Genomic DNA, 19,077 nt, shown 5'->3' on the forward strand with positions numbered 1-19,077 from the left:
TTGCCCCTTCAAAGTACTTCCCCTCAAATATAAAAGACTTGTGCAAGCACTTTTTACAATCTTGGAAGCACATCTGGAACTCACTTTTCTGTAAGATACTCAGCTCTTTCAGCGATTCTGTTTTTATCTCATCAGTGGTGGCAAAACAGCGTCCTTTCATCATTCTCTTCAGCTTTGGCATAGAAGTTGCAGGGGGCTTTGTCCTGTAAATACAGTGGCTGGGGCAATATAACAGTTTTGTTTTTTGGCAAAATATCATGAACAAATATTGATGTGTGAGCAGGAGGATTACTGTGATGCTAGTTCAACAAATGGTTTAGCCACAATTCTGGTCGTTCATTACTTCATGCACATGGCACCTAACTTCTAGGTAGTATTCTTTATTGACTGTAGAACCATAAGGCAGGAACTCATGATGCACTATCCCATTGTAAACAAAGAAAACAGTGAAAATAACTTCCACATGTCATCAAACTTGTTTAATTTTTTTAGTCTTGGCTCTTCAGGCAGTTTCCAGTGGGATGATTGAGCCTTGTTTTCAATGTCATAGCCATATATCCATATTTTGTCACCTGCTATATCCTTATTTAGAAGTTCTGAATCGCTATCAACTTCAGCAGTTCCTGAGCAATGTTTACATAATGCTGTTTTTGGTCGAAATTCAACAATTTTGGAACAAACTTTGCTGCTACATATTTCATGCCAAAAACATCGAAAGATTGTTGGCATGAGGCAAAGGATATACAGACATCATCAGCAACATCTCTGATGGTGATCTGGAAATTTTACAGAACTATTTTTTTTACTTCGTTCACATTGTTGTCAGAAACAGATGAGCTTGGACAGCCAGGGTGGATGTCATCTTCAATGTCTTCTTGATCCTCTTTGAAAGGTTTATACCACTCGTAAACTCTTGTCTTACCATAGCAGAATTGCCAAAAGCTTTAGTCTGCACTTTGAATGTGGCACTGCAATTTATTCCATTTTTCAAGTAAAATTTAATGCAAATTCAGTGATCCATAAGTAATCTCATAAGTAAAAATTCACTGAGCACTAAAACATGTATAACCTTTTCAACTGTTGACAATAAACTAAATATTCCGACAGCTGAAAATGCAAACATACATCAGGAAAATGTGTACCAACAACATAAAAGAAAGAAATTTTGAAAATCAAATTTATAAAGTTCTTGAAATTAAAAATATTTATATTACTTTTTGATCACACCTTGTATATATTAACAACACAGTAAAACCCATTAACTCCCTTAATGAGCTATGCAAGTGACATCTCAAACTTGTGAAGTATCCAGGACTTTGAACACTTCTGTAAGAAACACAGGAGCAGGTAGTTCATCCTCTGTATTTAAGAACACGATGAATTCACCACAAACTGTCTTCGTTAACTGTCCCAAACAGGTAAAAAACTTTGTAACTAGTTGCTAGCATGGAAATAAGTTCATAACTAAACACAAGTACTTGGAATACAAGTCTTGGTTGAGGATACAACGCAATGACAGCTTCTACAGTCAGAGTTTGTTCTCAACTAGGTTGGCTAGTTTAAGCTCTTGCTCTCCTTGAGCAGAGCACATTGAAACAGTCTAACACTTAAGTTATAATCTATACAAGTTCACAGTTTCTATAGTCTTGCCAAATGAGTCTGGCAGAATACCAACAGGCCTGAGAGTATGTTCCCAAGGTCCACTGGCAGCAAAGGCAGCTTGCAGTCAAGGCAGCAATGGATCCAGAGCAGACTTCTTCTCTTGGCTGGCTGTATTGTAAGTGCTGTGATCGGCATGTGTGTGGCCCTAAATACCCACACAGAGGAGGTACACTTTCCCTGATTGGCTGCATATGACATTGGCAGATGCTGCAGAAGGTTTGTGGCAGGAGTGACCTCAAGATTTACACACCCTCTGTTCTTTGGCCAGGTGTATGAGAAGGCCCTCTGCTAGTCGTACAGCTAATGACAGATTCAGAATGTCATGTAGTCACAGGGGCTAAGCTGGCAACCAACCCGACGGCAGTGTGTTGCCATTTGGCATCAGCACTTGACAACTTTTGTGACATACCAGTTTGCTGCTATTGGTGTAAGTGCAACAGAACTACCAAAGTAATTCATTGATCAGAGTTTCGAGGTGAGAATCGCCAAATCTGAATTAGAGGTATTTAAAACGGGTGACCACAACAATGTAAATAGTGTATGTAACATCTCATCAACAGAAATTGTGCGCATCATTCCATTAATACTTGTGGTTCTTATGACAGCAGCAGCTGTGTGAACAGCATCGTACTCTTTATTTCAACACATTACCTGTTTCAGTGCCAGTGATCCCTTTTACTACAGTTAGAAGGAATATGATGATAATCTTGCATTATTTAGCTATATGAAAAAAGGGGGGGGGGGGGTGTCATCCAAAGACTGATTACAAAAACATCAACTATTAGGGCTTCTCACCATTCATTTTCATAAAACAGAAATTTAGTAAAGGATTCCTTCATATTACATATGCAGAAAGACATTATTTTGCAGAAGTGACTATTTCAAAAATGAATCTCTAAGTAAGTGCAACCCATTCTACATTATTGGCTTGTCATTACTTCCTCACTTCTGGTATGGACAGAAGAGTCTGCAATGAGCTTTCTCTACAAAACAATTTCAGAAGATTCAACCACTTGGTGCCACTTTTGTTCTAAACACTTCTTCCACCTCACCTCATAATGCTGTAATATCCTTTGCAATATGAATCTTAGTCACCAAACAACATTTCTTTTTCATCTTACACATTCCCTTTATGCATTAGGATTCATCATCTCATCTCTTTTCTTCTCTTGTTTGCTCTACTGGTGACTTTGTATCCTTTTTTGGTCCTTGTATGTGGTTTATCAGTGGTATATTCATTTGTGTGTGTCTAGTTGATTCTTGCCTACAAATTTGTGTTTGCTCTTTTCTCATTAATGATGATTAGAGAAAAGTACCTTGCAGAAATGAGCTCATTAGTATGTGAGATAAGGACTGTTTTTCCACCGTGAATGATGAACATGTAATGGAGATAGAACAGCAATAAATTATCCATACATTATCCATTTCATGATAGCTGAAACAAAGTAACTGGAATGGAAGCAGTAAAATGAATAAAACAGAAAGAAAGAACCATTTAAGATTTAGTTTTTTAAACATTAAAACGATTGTGTAATAATGAAGATGGCTCTCGTATGTCATCTCAAGTCAGAGAAAACCCAGTAAAAGAAGCAGACAAACTGTGTCCCCCACTCTCACAACCTTCCACTAATTCCATTTATACTGGAAGCATATCTATTACTGGTATTTGCAAACTTTCAGGCAGACTGCAATACCAAAGAAAAAAATGAGAAAGGAAGAAAGAAAGAAAAATTACCCAACAGTGCCTAAAGAAGAACATCCTTCGCTGCCCCATGTCCATAAAAGGAAATGATTATTAATACTGTAGTGCTTTTGGGGTAAATTCTAGAAACACTTGGCTCTCCACCGTCTCGAACACCCGATATTTCAATGACGAGGGCGAGAGAGCCTTTTTACTGTGCCACACATATCTGTGTGTGCAGGAGGGACAACTATCACAAGAAGCCAGGAGCTGCGTCATACGAGCGGCACTGACAAGTGGTTACCAGCAGCGCCTTGGAATTTATATCAAAAAGTAAAAGAGTGTTTTTATAATGTTCCATGGTTTATGGTGTCCCGAGGATTGTTACAGAGACAGATGAAGCATGTATTGTATAGAGACTCTTACTTCAAGTCTTGGATCTGCATGAGGCAGCACATATGTAATTGTATGGGTGCTTTGTCGATTCCGACATTTATCTTGGAATCAGTTGGCTTGCTGGAGCTTATACAGAATAAGTGTTACTTTGGGAATGAGAGTTGAAAATGTATTGTTGTTGAACTGAAAAGATTCTACGAGTACATGATTTATTTCAAGAATAGAGAGTTGGTTAATATTATTCCCTTTAACCTGATACAGTCTTCAGAAAAGAATTAAATGGTGAGAGCAACATAGCTCATGACCCAAAGAAGAGGATTAACTGCATGCACAACATATGAGTCAACTGGAAGGGGCACGTGAGTCGTGCAAACCAACACAGCACTGTCTCTTGTCATCCAAGAAAGTGTTAGAATACTTCATACTGATATTGTGAGCAATAAGAGAACAACTGGAGGTGTTGCGACTCTAGTTCTCCAAAGGTTTAGCACTGGCTATTTGTTACACTCTCTCTTCACCACAGAATAACTCAACCATTTACCAAAAGGTACTTGTGTTCCTGGGCTGAGATTAAAGGCTTCAGGAACACAACCAAGCACTTATAGCCATCATTTTCATGCTATAGCGCAAGTGTTCACTTGGACACTAGAGATGTCTTACAGAGTTCAGGGGCTTCATATGAGCTTTATCACCACAATGTGTGCATTCTTCATCACAATTCTTTTACTAGTTTAGCATGGATATGGTTGTTGAATGCCGTGTTACAACTGTGTGAAAGCATACTACACATCTCTATCTGATCAGAAGTATCCTGAAATCCCTGTGTAATGTGGGATTGGCTACTCAACGTCACGCGAGGCAAACCCATCAGTACAAAAGTAGGTGGGGAGTATTGTGTTGCAGAGAAGCAGAAACAGGAAGATGCATTGGTCAGGAGAGCCCACTGAATTGAATATGAACTAGCCATTGGATTTCACTCAAGTAACAAATCTGTCAAGGCCATTTCAGCTCCTCTAAAACTGCCAAAGTGAACTGTTGGTGGTATCATGTGACAGTTAAATAGAAATTCGAAGGAATAACCATAACTAAACCAAGACCAGGCACACTTCATGTACTGATGGTCGGGGAGCATCGAGCATTGTCGAGGGTGACTGTAAAATCTTACATGAACTCAGTGGCAGAAGTCACTCATGAGTTCAAAAGTGCTACCAACAGTCCAGCTAGCATAATGATTGTAGGGAGCTAAAAGGAACAGGGTAACATTGTTCAGCATCTCCTCATGAGCCACACCTTCCCGTATACAATGCTAAACAAAACTTCAGTTGTGTAAAGAGCAATGCCACTACAAAGTGGATCACAGGAAACGAGTGATTTGGGATGACGAATCAGGCTATAGGCCTCCAGTATGGAAGTTCGATGGAAGTGGTTGAGTTTGATGAATGAACCATGGACCTTGCCGTTGGTGGGGAGGCTTGCTTGCCTCAGCGATACAGATAGCCGTACCGTAGGTGCAACCACAACGGAGGGGTATCTGTTGAGAGGCCAGACAAACGCTTGGTTCCTGAAGAGGGGCAGCAGCCTTTTCAGTAGTTGCAGGGGCAACAGTCTGGATGATTGACTGATGTGGCCTTGTAACACTAACCAAAACAGCCTCGCTGTGCTGGTACTGCGAACGGTTGAAAGCAAGGGGAAACTACAGCCGTAATTTTTCCCGAGGGCATGCAGCTTTACCGTATGGTTAATGATGATGGCGTCCTCTTGGGTAAAATATTCCGGAGGTAAAATAGTCCCCCATTCGGATCTCCGGGTGGGGACTACTCAGGAGGATGTCGTTATCAGGAGAAAGAAAACTGGCATTCTACGGATTGGAGCGTGGAATGTCAGATCCCTTAATCGGGCAGGTAGGTTAGAAAATTTAAAAAGGGAAATGGATAGGTTAAAGTTAGATATAGTGGGAATTAGTGAAGTTCGGTGGCAGGAGGATCAAGACTTTTGGTCAGGTGAATACAGGGCTATAAATACAAAGTCAAATAGGGGTAATGCAGGAGTAGGTTTAATAATGCAGGAGTAGGTTTAATAATGAATAAAAAAATAGGAATGCAGGTAAGCTACTACAAACAGCACAGTGAACGCATTATTGTGGCAAAGATAGACACGAAGCCCACGCCTACTACATTAGTACAAGTTTATATGACAACTAGCTCTGCAGATGACGAAGAAATTGAAGAAATGTATGACGAAATAAAAGAAATTATTCAGATAGTGAAGGGAGATGAAAATTTAATAGTCATGGGTGACTGGAATTCGGTAGTAGGAAAAGGGAGAGAAGGAAACGTAGTAGGTGAATATGGATTGGAGCTAAGAAATGAAAGAGGAAGCCACCTGTTAGAATTTTGCATAGAGCACAACTTGATCATAGCTAACACTTGGTTCAAGAATCATAAAAGAAGGCTGTATACATGGAAGAAGCCTGGAGATACTGACAGATCTCAGATAGATTATCTAATGGTAAGACAGAGATTTAGGAACCAGGTTTTAAATTGTAAGATATTTCCAGGGGCAGATGTGGATTCTGACCACAATGTATTGGTTATGAACTGTAGATTAAAACTGAAGAAACTGCAAAAAGGTGGGAATTTAAGGAGATGGGACCTGGATAAACTGACTAAACCAGAGGTTGTACAGAGTTTCAGGGAGAGCGTAAGGGAACAAATGGCAGGAGTGGGGGAAAGAAATACAGTAGAAGAAGAATGGGTAGCTTTGAGGGACAAAATAGTGAAGGCAGCAGAGGATCAAGTAGGTAAAAGGACGAGGGCTGGTAGAAATCCTTGGGAAACAGAAGAAATATTGAATTTAATTGATGAAAGGAGAAAATATAAAAATGCAGTAAATGAAGCAGGCAAAAAGGAATACAAACGTCTCAAAACTGAGATCGACAGGAAGTGCAAAATGGCTAAGCAGGGATGGCTAGTGGATACATGTAAGGATGTAGAGGCTTATATCACTAAGGGTAAGATAGATACTGCCTACACGAAACTTAAAGAGACCTTTAGAGAAAAGAGAACCACTTGTATGAATATTAAGAGCTCAGATGAAAACCCAGTTCTAAGCAAAGAAGGGAAAGCAGAAAGATGGAAGGAGTATATAGAGGGTCTATACAAGGGTGATGTACTTGACGACAATATTATGGAAGTGGAAGAGAATGTAGATGAAGATGAAATGCGAGATATGATACTGCGTGAAGAGTCAGTCATGGCTGCAAAATACTAACGCGAATTCTTTACAGACGAATGGAAAAACTAGTAGAAGCCGACCTAGGGGAAGATCAGTTTGGATTCCGTAGAAATATTGGAACACGTGAGGCAATACTGACCCTACGACTTATCTTAGAAGCTAGATTAAGGAAAGGCAAACCTACGTTTCTAGCATTTGTAGACTTAGAGAAAGCTTTTGACAATGTTGACTGGAATACTCTCTTTCATATTCTGAAGGTGATAGGGGTAAAATACAGGGAGCGAAAGGCTATTTACAATTTGTATAGAAACCAAATGGCAGTTGTAAGAGTTGAGGGGCATGAAAGGGAAGCAATGGTTGGGAAGGGAGTGAGACAGGTTTGTAGCCTCTCCCCGATGTTATTCAATGTGTATATTGATCAAGCACTGAAGGAAACTGTTATATCCTAGCCAGTAATGCCACCCGAGCCCGCTGCCAAAAGGTTGGCAGCATCAAAGTCCGGACGCCGTCCGCATAAGCAGCGCCAGCGAGACAGGAAATCGCCGCAAGTCTGCGCGCGCCACCGCTGGCTTCTGGGTTCTTAAGCACTGGAGTCGCGAGCGCTAGGACAGTTCTGGATTCGCCGCTCAGTTGTATACTCGCCACCGAATTGTGTACTTGCTAGTCAGTTGTGTGTTCATCGCAGCAGAGTTGTTGTTTGTCGTCAGCCGACGCTGACCTAGCCGCTCCGACTCGAACTAGACAGATCTCTGTAGACACGGAGTTCACTATTGTGTTTCTGTATCTTCTTCAATAAAGATAAGTACCGACTTTTATTTAATCAGAGTGTTTGGGTTTCATCTTTCTGTTCACTGTTCCAGCGGACCGGTCGGCCCGCTATTAAAAGTGTGGCGGTGACTTCGTAAGCCGTTTCTACAGCGGATTGTTTGTCGCTACGAACACCGCCACAAAACTGGCGACGAGGTCTTCCGAACTCGTGTGCAGGGCTGGTTCAACTTGTTCGTGTTATACTAATTATAGAGATAAAATTTTGGGGGCTGGTTTAATTTGTGTTCACTATGTCTGCCGAATTACAACAGTTGATCTTGTTACAGAGTCAGCAAATACAAAGTCTGGTGGAAGCAATCGCCAAACAAGCGGCTAATCCTCCAACACAAAAGGAACAAGCACAGGCAGCACCACCATTCCGTGCTTTTGATGCCTCAAGAGAAGAATGGCGAGAATATTACGCGCAGTTGCAGGCGCACATGACAGTCTACAAAATCACAGGTACTGAGCGGCAGCTTTATTTAATTTCCACTGCAGGAGTGGAAGTCTATCGACTACTTTGTAAGTTGTTCCCGGAATCCAAGCCAGAAGCTTTAGACTATGACGTTGTTGTTAACAAGCTTGCTGAGTATTTCGAGTCGCGAGTTCATGTGGCAGCAGCCAGATTCAAGTTCTTCAGATTAAAGAAACTGCCACATGAATCTAATAAACAGTGGTTAACAGATTTACGGGGCCTCACCCGTCAGTGCCGATTTAATTGTGTGTGTGGAGCTTCCTACAGTGATGTCATGTTACGAGACGCTATTACTCAAAACATTGCAGATTCTCGTATTCGTGCTGCTATCTTAAAGTTGCCTGACCCGTCATTAGAGACTGTGATGAACATCATTGAAGCCCAAGATACTTTTGACTATGCTGAGTGTGAGTTAGATCAGCCATGTATTTCTCAAATTGCCTGTGCTAAGCAAGTTATGTCACGCCCGCGGCCCCACCGGCAGAGTCAGACTGTAAACACTAGCCGGCCGCGTCATGTTAAACACATTCGTCAGCCGCGTGTGCACAATGATAGAGTTAAGTCTTGCCCTAAGTGTGTTCTTGCTCATCCTCGTGAACGTTGCCCATTGAGAAACGCAGTTTGTCACTTTTGTCAAAGGAAAGGACACATCCAGACTGTTTGTTTGCGTAAACGCAAGAACAATTCCAGTGCTGCCCAGCCCATGGATATTCATGTTCTTCAAAGCCAGCCCGCCCAGGAGGTCGCGTTTAAAGACTCTTCCACGGTTCGTGTGGGTAATAAACTTGTTCGCAATAAGCCACCCACCCAGCCCTCTGCTATGCGACCCAAGCGTAATTCAAACGCTGTAAAAAGTAATGTACAGACTGCAAGTGACGCGGGAGTTGTTGTTCCACCCGCCCAACCCACGAGTTGTCGTAAGCAGCGAACATGCACTAAACGTGCTGATTTTGTGTCTTCCGCCTCCACTGGACCGATCCAGAGACAGTGTAATAAACTATTTGTGAAGCTACGCATCCTGGATAAGACCTTCAATTTTCAATTAGACACTGGTGCGTCTGTGACTCTCATAAATAGTGCTACGTATGCGGCTATCGGCCGCCCTAAACTTTCAGCGGCCAAACATTCTTTGGCTACTTATAGTGGAGAACAAATTCCTGTGTTAGGTGTATGTAGCGTGCCAGCCACATTCCGTGGCAATACAAAAACAGTTTCATTCACAGTGCTCCGCGCTACAGACAGTGTAAACATTTTCGGATTAGACTGTTTTGACTTGTTTGGCCTGTCTATCCAAGACAATGTGTTGCAACTTAATTCTGTTGTTGTTCCTCAAGACAGCATAACCGATTTGTGTAAACAATACGGTGACATATTTAAAGACGAACTAGGTTGTGCTGCGAACTTTGCCGCTCATATTACGTTAAAAGATAATGCTCAGCCTCGATTTTGTCGTGCTCGTCCAGTGCCTCACGCCCTCCCTTAGTTATTATAAAGAAACCGTCTGGCAAGTTACGTTTGTGTGCTGATTTTAAGTCTACAGTTAATCCTCAGACTGTCATTGATTCTTTTCCTTTGCCTAGACCGGACGAGCTGATGGATAAGTTAGGGGAAGCTCGTTTCTTTTCCAAAATTGATCTCCGTGAAGCATATTTGCAATTGCCCCTCGACGAGCAATCACAACAGTATTTTGTCATAAACACGTCGTTGGGGTTGTTCCGTTTTTTGCATTTGCCTTTTGGTTGTGCGTCAGCTCCAGCTGTTTTTCAGCGTTTTTTGTCACAACTTCTGGCTAATGTGCCATTGTGTTGCAACTATTTAGACGATATTGTTGTGTCCAGTCGGACGCCTGCTGAACATTTCCGTAATTTGGAGTGTTTGTTTAAAGTGTTGTCTCAGGCAGGCCTACGTTGCAACATCGATAAATGTTCATTTTTCCTTACAGAGATGGAGTATCTGGGACATGTTATTAATGCTCAAGGCATTCATCCCTCCCAGTCACATTTAGCAGCTATTCGTGATTTGCCCGCCCCTCGCAATCTGCATGAACTGCAAGCAGTTCTTGGCAAATTGACGTATTATATTAGGTTTATACCTAATGCATCACAGATTGCTGCACCGTTGCATCGTCTCCGCCGTAAGAATGTTCCGTTTGTGTGGTCAGCTGATTGCCAATCAGCCTTTCAGCAGCTTAAAGAGGCTTTATTGAATGATCGTTGTCTGGTCCATTACGACCCTAACAAGCCTCTGGTGTTAGCTTGTGATGCCTCTTCTTTCGGCCTCGGTGCTGTGTTGTCTCACCGAGTCGGTAACACCGAACGTCCTATTGCGTTCACATCTAAATTGCTTAACAAAGCTCAGTGTAATTATAGCCACTTGGACAAGGAAGCGTTGGCTATTGTGTTCGGTGTCACAAAATTCCATCACTACCTCTATGGTAGACCATTCTATTTAGTAACAGATCACAAGCCCCTGACGTCACTGTTTCATCCGTCTAAACCAGTTCCTCAGCGGACAGCTCAGAGACTACAACGTTGGGCTCTTTTGTTATCACAATGCCAGTATGAGATACTGTATCGCCCTACAGCTCAGCATGCAAACGCTGACGCGCTTTCTAGATTGCCGATTGCTGCGGATGATGTCTTCGATTCCTCTGATGACTCTTGCCATCAGATTGACGCCGATGAGCATCAATCCCTCCGGGATTTTCCGATTGATTATCGTCAGGTGGCACGTGAGACAGCTACGGATCCTCATCTGAGTTTACTATTACGTTTTGTTCAACGTGGTTGGCCGTCCAAGGCAAAGGACATATCGGATCCTGTGGTTCGTCGCTATTATCCGCAACGTCATCTGTTGTCTGTTTCGCACGGAGTTTTGCTGTTACGCACCGAGAATGACCAGCTTCGTGTAGTGGTTTCCCAAGTGCTCCAATCCAAGGTCCTCGACTTGTTGCATCAAGGTCATTGGGGAGTGGTCCGCACCGAGCAGCTTGCCCGCCGTCATTGTACATGGATCGGCATTGATAAGCAGATTACGCAGATGTCTACAGATTGTTCGACGTGTGCCGAACACCAAGCTGCTCCGCCTCAACGCTATTTTGAGTGGGCACGCCCTGCCGGTCCCTGGCAGCGAGTACATATTGATTTCGCTGGTCCATATTGGAATTCTCGTTGGCTAATCGTGATGGATGCATTTAGTAATTTTCCGTTTGTTGTGCCCATGCAGTCTACAACGTCTGCACAAACTATACAGGCGTTGACTTCAATTTTTTTGTATTGAGGGTCTTCCAGAGTTTTAGTGTCTGACAATGGTCCACAATTTACCTCTGCTGAATTTGAAAGTTTTGTTCTGCCAATGGCATTCGCCATGTTCTTACTCCGCCGTTCCACCCTCAATCGAATGGTGCAGCGGAACGTTTTGTACGCACATTCAAGGATCATATGGACCGCCTTCGTGCTACGCACTCTCGTCAGCTGGCCCTCATCACGTTCCTGTTGTCGTACCGGACCACGCCACGCGACGGCCCTTCGCCTGCGGAGCTTCTCCACGGCCGTCGTCATCGCACCCTACTACGGTTGTTGCACCCCCCGGATCGACCCGCCGCTTCTGAGCACCGCACGCGTTTTCAGCGCAACGACGCCGTTTTTTTTCAGAGTTTATCACGGCCGCCGTCGTTGGGAACGTGGTACCGTGATAAGTGTCCAGGGTCGCGGTTTTTATACTGGTCAAGGTGCTACTGGGGTGCACAGGAGGCATCAGAACCAGTTGCGCCGCGCTGGCCGCCCGGATTCTGCCGCTCGTTCTTTGTCCACAGATTTGGTCCGCGGCGGGTTCCAGCCGCGCCTTCCGACTTCGCTGCCGCCCCCAGGGCAGCAGCAGCAGCCGTTGCCGCTACCACGCCGACAGCCCGTCCCGTTGATGCCTCCCACGCAGCTTCATCCGGGAGCGCCCCGGGTGGTCGCTCCGGCGCCTGCGGTCCCTCTTCAGTCACCACTGCCTTCGGAGCTGATGGACGTCGACCCCTCAGCCGGGCCGCCTTCCCAAGCGGTGGCTGTGCAGCCTGTCCTGCAGCCGCTTTCCTTGGGCACCCCCAAGGAGTCTGACACCGCAGCGCCTTGTCCGGCGCCCACTCAGCAGACGTCGACGCAGCGTCAGGAGACGCTGCCTCTCTTCGTGGGTCCCGACGCCCCGTCGCGTCCAGTACCAGAAGCTGCGCCCGTGGTCACAGGCGTGCACCCTGACCTCGGTTTTCAGTCGGTGTTTCCTGAGGCCCCGCGCAGCCAATGCTGGGGTGCGGACCGGGGACTGCCACCGACAACAGTCTCCGCCCCGGTCTCTTCTGCTACGCCTGCGGCCAGACCCCTCCCCCGCCGTCGACGCTCGTCACGTCATTATTCAACGACGGTGCGGCGATTTGGGGGGGAGGAGTGTTATATCCTAGCCAGTAATGCCACCCGAGCCCGCTGCCAAAAGATTGGCAGCATCAAAGTCCGGACGCCGTCCGCATAAGCAGCGCCAGCAAGACAGCAAATCGCCGCAAGTCTGCGCGCGCCACCGCTGGTTTCTGGGTTCTTAAGCGCTGGAGTCGCGAGCGCTAGGACAGTTCTGGATTCGCCACTCAGTTGTATACTCGCCACTGAATTGTGTACTTGCTAGTCAGTTGTGTGTTCATCGCAGCAGAGTTGTTGTTTGTCGTCAGCCGACGCTGACCTAGCCGCTCCGACTCAAACTAGACAGATCTCTGTAGACACGGAGTTCACTATTGTGTTTCTGTATCTTCGTCAATAAAGATAAGTACCGACTTTTATTTAATCAGAGTGTTTGGGTTTCATCTTTCTGTTCACTGTTCCAGCGGACCGGTCGGCCCGCTATTAAAAGTGTGGCGGTGACTGCGTAAGCCGTTTCTACAGCGGATTGTTTGTCGCTACGAACACCGCCACAAAAGAAAAATTCGGAGTAGGTATTAAAATCCATGGAGAAGAAATAAAAACTTTGAGGTTCGCCGATGACATTGTAATTCTGTCAGAGACAGCAAAGGACTTGGAAGAGCAGTTGAAGTGAATGGACAATGTCTTGAAAGGCGGATATAAGATGAACATCAACAAAAGCAAAACGAGAATAATGGAATGTAGTCGAATTAAGTCTGGAGATGCTGAGGGTATTAGATTAGAAAATGAGACACTTAAAGTAGTAAAGGAGTTTTGCTATTTGGGTAGCAAAATAACTGATGATGGTCAAAGTAGAGAGGATATAAAATGTAGACTGGAAATGGGAAGGAAAGCGTTTCTGAAGAAGAGAAATTTGTTAACATCGAGTACAGATTTAAGTGTCAGGAAGTCATTTCTGAAAGTATTTGTATGGAGTGTAGCCATGTATGGAAGTGAAGCATGGATGATAAATAGTTTAGACAAGAAGAGAATAGAAGCTTTTGAAATGTGGTGCTACAGAAGAACGCTGAAAATTAGATGGGTAGATCACATAACTAAAGAGGAGGTGTTGAATAGGATTGGGGAGAAGAGAAGTTTGTGGCACAACTTGACTAGAAGAAGGGATCGGTTGGTAGGACATGTTCTGAGGCATCAAGGGATCACCAATTTAGTATTGGAGGGCAGCGTAGAGGGTAAAAATCGTAGAGGGAGACTAAGAGATGAATACACCAAGCAAATTCAGAAGGATGTAGGCTGCAGTAGGTACTGGGAGACGAAGAAGCTTGCACAGGTTAGAGTAGCATGGAGAGCTGCATCAAACCAGTCTCAGGACTGAAGACCACAACAACAACAACAACAACAACAACAACAGAAGAATGTTACCTGTAATCATGTAGTGCCAACAATGAAGTACACAGGAGGAAGTGTTATGGTACAGGGGTATTTTTCACTGTAAAGGTGTTGTTTACCTTATTGATCTTAGGAAAACACTAAATGTGAAAAGCTTTGAACACATTTGGCAGCATTGTGTACTATAAACTAGAGGAATAGCTCAGAAACAATGATTGCATGTATCAGTATAACAGTGCACCCTGTCATAAAAGCAGCATCTGTGGGGCAATGGTTTTTCAGACCATAACATTGGTGAAATAGACTGTCTTGTCCAGGGACCCGACACGAGCCCAATGGAATACATCTGATGAGAATGGAATTTTCACTCTTCAGTGAAGTGTTTCATGAAATGAAACTTCCTAGTGGAAAAGCACTGTGTGCCATACCGAGACACCGACTTGGGACCTTTGTCTTTTACAGGTAAGTGCTTCTTTGAAGTTTGGAAGTTAGAACGTAGCTCAGTTGGTAGAGCACTTGCTCACCAAAGGGAAAGGTCACCGAGTAAGATTCTCAGTTCAAAACACAGTTTTAATTTTTTGGATTACTCTGCTCCAGGGCCCAGTATCCAAAAATTCTGAAAGCACTACATATCCCTCCCCTTAGCTCGAACACGCAATATTTTACACATATTCATCATGTACATTAATATCTGTCACAACACTAGTTTATGTTTCAATCAGTACACAATATATCTCTTTCAGTCCTTGTGTACTTAATACCTAGATTTTCCTTTTCTTGTTTTTGTTCGTTTCGACAATAACTATATGAGCATTTCACCGGATGTTGGAGTTAGTACTTTTACATCTAGGAATTGTGTGGACAACATTTTTGATTTCCAATCACAAACTCCAGGTGGCATAGACTTTTGACTGCCTCATTCTTTAGCACAATTCTCTAACTATCTGTTCTTTGGTACTTAACAGTCTTACCTTCAGGAAGAATGAGCTGTTATTTCTTCACAGATGTTCAGACACCTCACTGAAAGCATTCCCAACAGAGTTCAAGCTGCCGAAGGTGAAGGATGGCTGCATCCCACGTGAACGTAAATATAGGTGTGTGGATACTTTTGATTGGGTAGTATAGCTGGATGAAGAAATCCAAGCTCCACAGCAAGACACACAGCTATGAAATTTTACTGAACTGTTTTTCTGAATGGTAAAAAATACTTAATTTACTGGCAACAACAGACCACCTGCAGCACATATGTGAGTAGCTTATTGTAGCTTGGAAATGTCAAAAGAAATTTAATAAACTGCTCCACATGGAAGAATGTTAAGAATGTGAATATTAGTAACTGAGGAGACACAGGCGACATAGGGGTCAAGGAAAGCTTCAACTGGAAGGCAATGCCAAATTAATGTGGGAAAATAACACCACAGTCACAAACTTCCTTCCCAGTCTAAGTTCAATGAAGTCAGAGGAAAAATATTGATAAAATATAAATGCTTTCTGAAATTATTTGTTGACAGTGCACAAAATTAATCATCTGGAAGTAATATTGATTCGTATTGTCCTTCACTTTGAAACATTACTACAAATTACATGTCTGATTCCCACACTGTTGTTTTAAATTTTTATTCCACTTATGGTTACAATGAGAAAGCACTCTGACCTGGAACACAAGTGAATGGTTGGTTATCCCATGTACCACTGTCGGTGCACGTGAGAGCAGTATAGTTAAACTCCTTGGTCTTAACATAATTTGATTTACATGCTAGATTTGCTTTGCTGCCCACAGACATTGGTTTATTGCATGCAATCTTCTGCCCAAAGCTTGAGTAGCATTTGATATCAAGCAAATCATATACCAGAGGAGGACACTGAGCTGTAACAGTAATTGAAATTTGTATTAGACTGAAGTATCACACAGTTTATATTGAATTAAAGTTATCTAAAAAGCTAGATAAACTATTATACAACTTAAATGATTTGTTATACAGTACCATAATGTAATGTGCTGGAGGTAGAAAACAACCTGCTCTTCTCACAAACTGGTGGTGGTGGAGAAAATGCCTCATCGAGGCAATAGGAATCATTGGGCCCACTGATGTGATATCCTTCATCACAGAAGAACTGCAACTGTGTGCCAGAAGGAACTTGTGCTCCTGGTCCAAAACCACAAAATTGGGAGTCACAGCCAAGCACTTTATAGCCACCATTTTTGTGCTTGAGTGGAAGTGTGCACATGGGGGCTGAAGATGTTCCACACAGCTCAGGAGCTTCATCTGAGCCATCACCTTCACACTGGATGGTACCATCACAAGCTGCATTCCCATCAACACAGGCACCATATGCACATTGGAAGAGGGCACTAGAGCAACTGAAAGATGGATGAAGATTCTCTTAATACCTACAACTGCCACCAATATCCCTCTGTGCACAAGAACAGCACATTCTGATGACTGTCTACATCCATGTAATCAATGAAATAATTTGAATTGCTAGACAGTATATAATACTAGACAGTAATGAAAAAATAAAATTGTATAACAAGCATTAACATTAAGGTACACAACACATCTAATAAAATGTGAAAAACTATATTTGAAGTGCTGCACATTTATATGAAATTATTTGGGTTTTGAGCTGCACTTTTTTTCCATTCTTGTGGTAAAAATATAAAATATGAACACCCAGCTTTAAAAATGAGAATATAATACTATATTTAAACAGTCACACTGATGGCAATCAAACATATTTGTATCACAGATTTTGGCTTTCAAAATAAAATAAAAGAAATAATTCCAATACAAGTATTGTATTCTTATATTTCACTTCTCTCTCATCACATTTTTATTCTTATTTTGACAAATATAATCTCCAACACTGATAACTGTTGCAGTTAGCCCTTATACATATGTTTGTAATTTTGTACTTCAGGAAGACAAGTGTCATCCATTTCAACATGGCAGTGCAATTGATCAATACCAGGAGCACTGAACAAATGATATTACATGTTGGGATGGGTGGAGAAATCAATTCTGAAGGAACATGTACAGTTTGAGACTGACACTGGCAGATGCATACGTTCTTTCTGCAGAGAGGAGATACCATTATCATTTGTTCAGCAAATCCAGTGGAGATCAAACATGGGAACATTTTTTCAAGGTGTATACATGGACAAGGAAAAAAACATTCCCAGATTTCCCAGTTGAAACTACACTTTCTCCCGAGTGAAAATACACTTTTCCCGTGTTAAGTGACAGTATACTTTTCCTCAGCACTGTAAAACTTATCAATCCTTTGAATGTTTATGGTTTTATATGTCAACGTAGAATTTCCTGGCACTTTCAAAAATGAAACTCAGGGGGAAACAACACATTTTGGAAAGATCTTCGATATGCCGCAACATGTACACTGCATATTTTCATGTCACAAAGGTATAAATTCGAATTCCACCAAACAGCGCATGTTACTTTCCAAAGCATTGAAATCGAGATTGCGACGTGCTTTTGTAAGCCAGTCATAGCTCATGTCACGTGATCTCACCAGCTGATGACAGCATAGGACACGTGATGTAGTCAGCCAATAGCAATATCACTCTTGAGTAGCATGAACACACAAATAAGAAAAGTTAATGGTTTAAATTAATATGCATAGTGTTGTTACAAAAAAAAAAACAAAGCTTTCACATTTAATTGTGGTCTCTAATTTAATAAGCTGCAAGAGAAGCTAAGCTTCCACATATATTGTTGATCTTTTTTGCGTGTGTCACACTTTAAGATATACCACACAAATGTGTCAGTAAAATTTTTAATAACGACATAAATATCTGACCTTCTGGGCTCAAAATTCTTCTAGATGGTCATCCTCAAAGAATTGATTTTTAATTGAGAGTCAAATGCTCTGCCATTTAAGAAATTCATCGTATATTCTCCCACATAGTTTGTCTTGTGTAAAAGGAAATTTACTTTGAAAGTAACACTTTTCAAACCACCATTCGCAATATTTTCCCATGACCTGTTAGAAATTAATTCATTTAAGCAGTTGCCAGAGAGTGCCAGATAACAAGCACCACTGCTCTGGTGCAGCTACAATGATGCAGGAAGCCTATATGTTCATAGATGTAAAACATTAAAAGATCTTGCACAATGTCACAAAAGAAACAAAACATCAGAGGATACTTCAAGAGCATCGGAATTTTGTGAACCATACTAAAATGCATAATTTGGCTTAAAGTGCACATTCGTATGTCCAGATTTGGAAGTAAATTTTCTTGAGTACCAGTACTGTATTATCTCACGTTTGGTTCTTTATTGTGACATAATGCCATGCAAGCTAGAAGATGGAAAACATGCACTTGAAATGCAGCGAACAGTTGAAACTAGCCAACGGTGTGAAACTAAACACTTCATTTCAAATAAATTGACTGCCTCAGCACTAAAGATTAATAAAAGCCAAATCTCTTTAGCAAACCAACAAAAATAACTTCATTGTTCTGCAAGGCAATTAATGCTTGACTGTCAGAAAGATGGAAATAAAACCTGAAACTAATAACATATTTTAGCCTTCTGTAATTATGTGAACGTATTTTAATTCATTTGATAGCTCCTGGCCACAGAAATCTGTTTTGTTTTCATTTAATGTGAGAACAATAGATGAAAAGGAAACAGCATAATCACTAAACATAACATGGGTCACATGGAGACTACCCACCTCCCCACTACAGCTCAGACTGCTCTGCGCATAGCCCTGGATCTACGATATTTCCAAACCGGGGCAATATTATATGGTGGCGCCCAGCCACATGTCTGTAGCCAGAAGCGGGAGAACGTACTACTCATATGCGACTCAACTGCGCAGGCGCAAGAGCCCGCCCACAACTGCTCAAACGAATCTAATGTAAACAGCTGTCACGTCACACTCATCAGAGGCAATTTGTTGTTAGGAAGCATTGCATAGTCTTGCTAAAGCCTTTGACACACTTTGCTGTTGGCAGACACTTTTATGAGCACTATGTTTTGCTGTTGTATATGGCGCATTACCTTTGCGACGTTGCTGCA

At 42.4% G+C, this 19,077-nt stretch overlaps 1 protein-coding gene across 1 annotated transcript in view; it reads right to left on the reverse strand.

Moving 5' to 3' along the window:
• The window catches only part of LOC124805451 (modular serine protease-like), a 220,365-nt gene that overhangs the window by 126,866 nt on the left and 74,422 nt on the right, over positions 1-19,077 (reverse strand). The window contains exons 4-5 of the mRNA XM_047266013.1: positions 16,018-16,394; positions 15,687-15,899 (exon numbers count right to left, since the gene is read on the reverse strand). Of these exons, the coding sequence (XP_047121969.1) occupies positions 15,687-15,899; positions 16,018-16,394 (590 nt within the window). The remainder of the gene's footprint in view (positions 1-15,686; positions 15,900-16,017; positions 16,395-19,077) is intronic.

This window comes from Schistocerca piceifrons, chromosome 7, assembly GCF_021461385.2.
Source record: "Schistocerca piceifrons isolate TAMUIC-IGC-003096 chromosome 7, iqSchPice1.1, whole genome shotgun sequence".
Lineage (NCBI taxonomy): Eukaryota > Metazoa > Arthropoda > Insecta > Orthoptera > Acrididae > Schistocerca > Schistocerca piceifrons.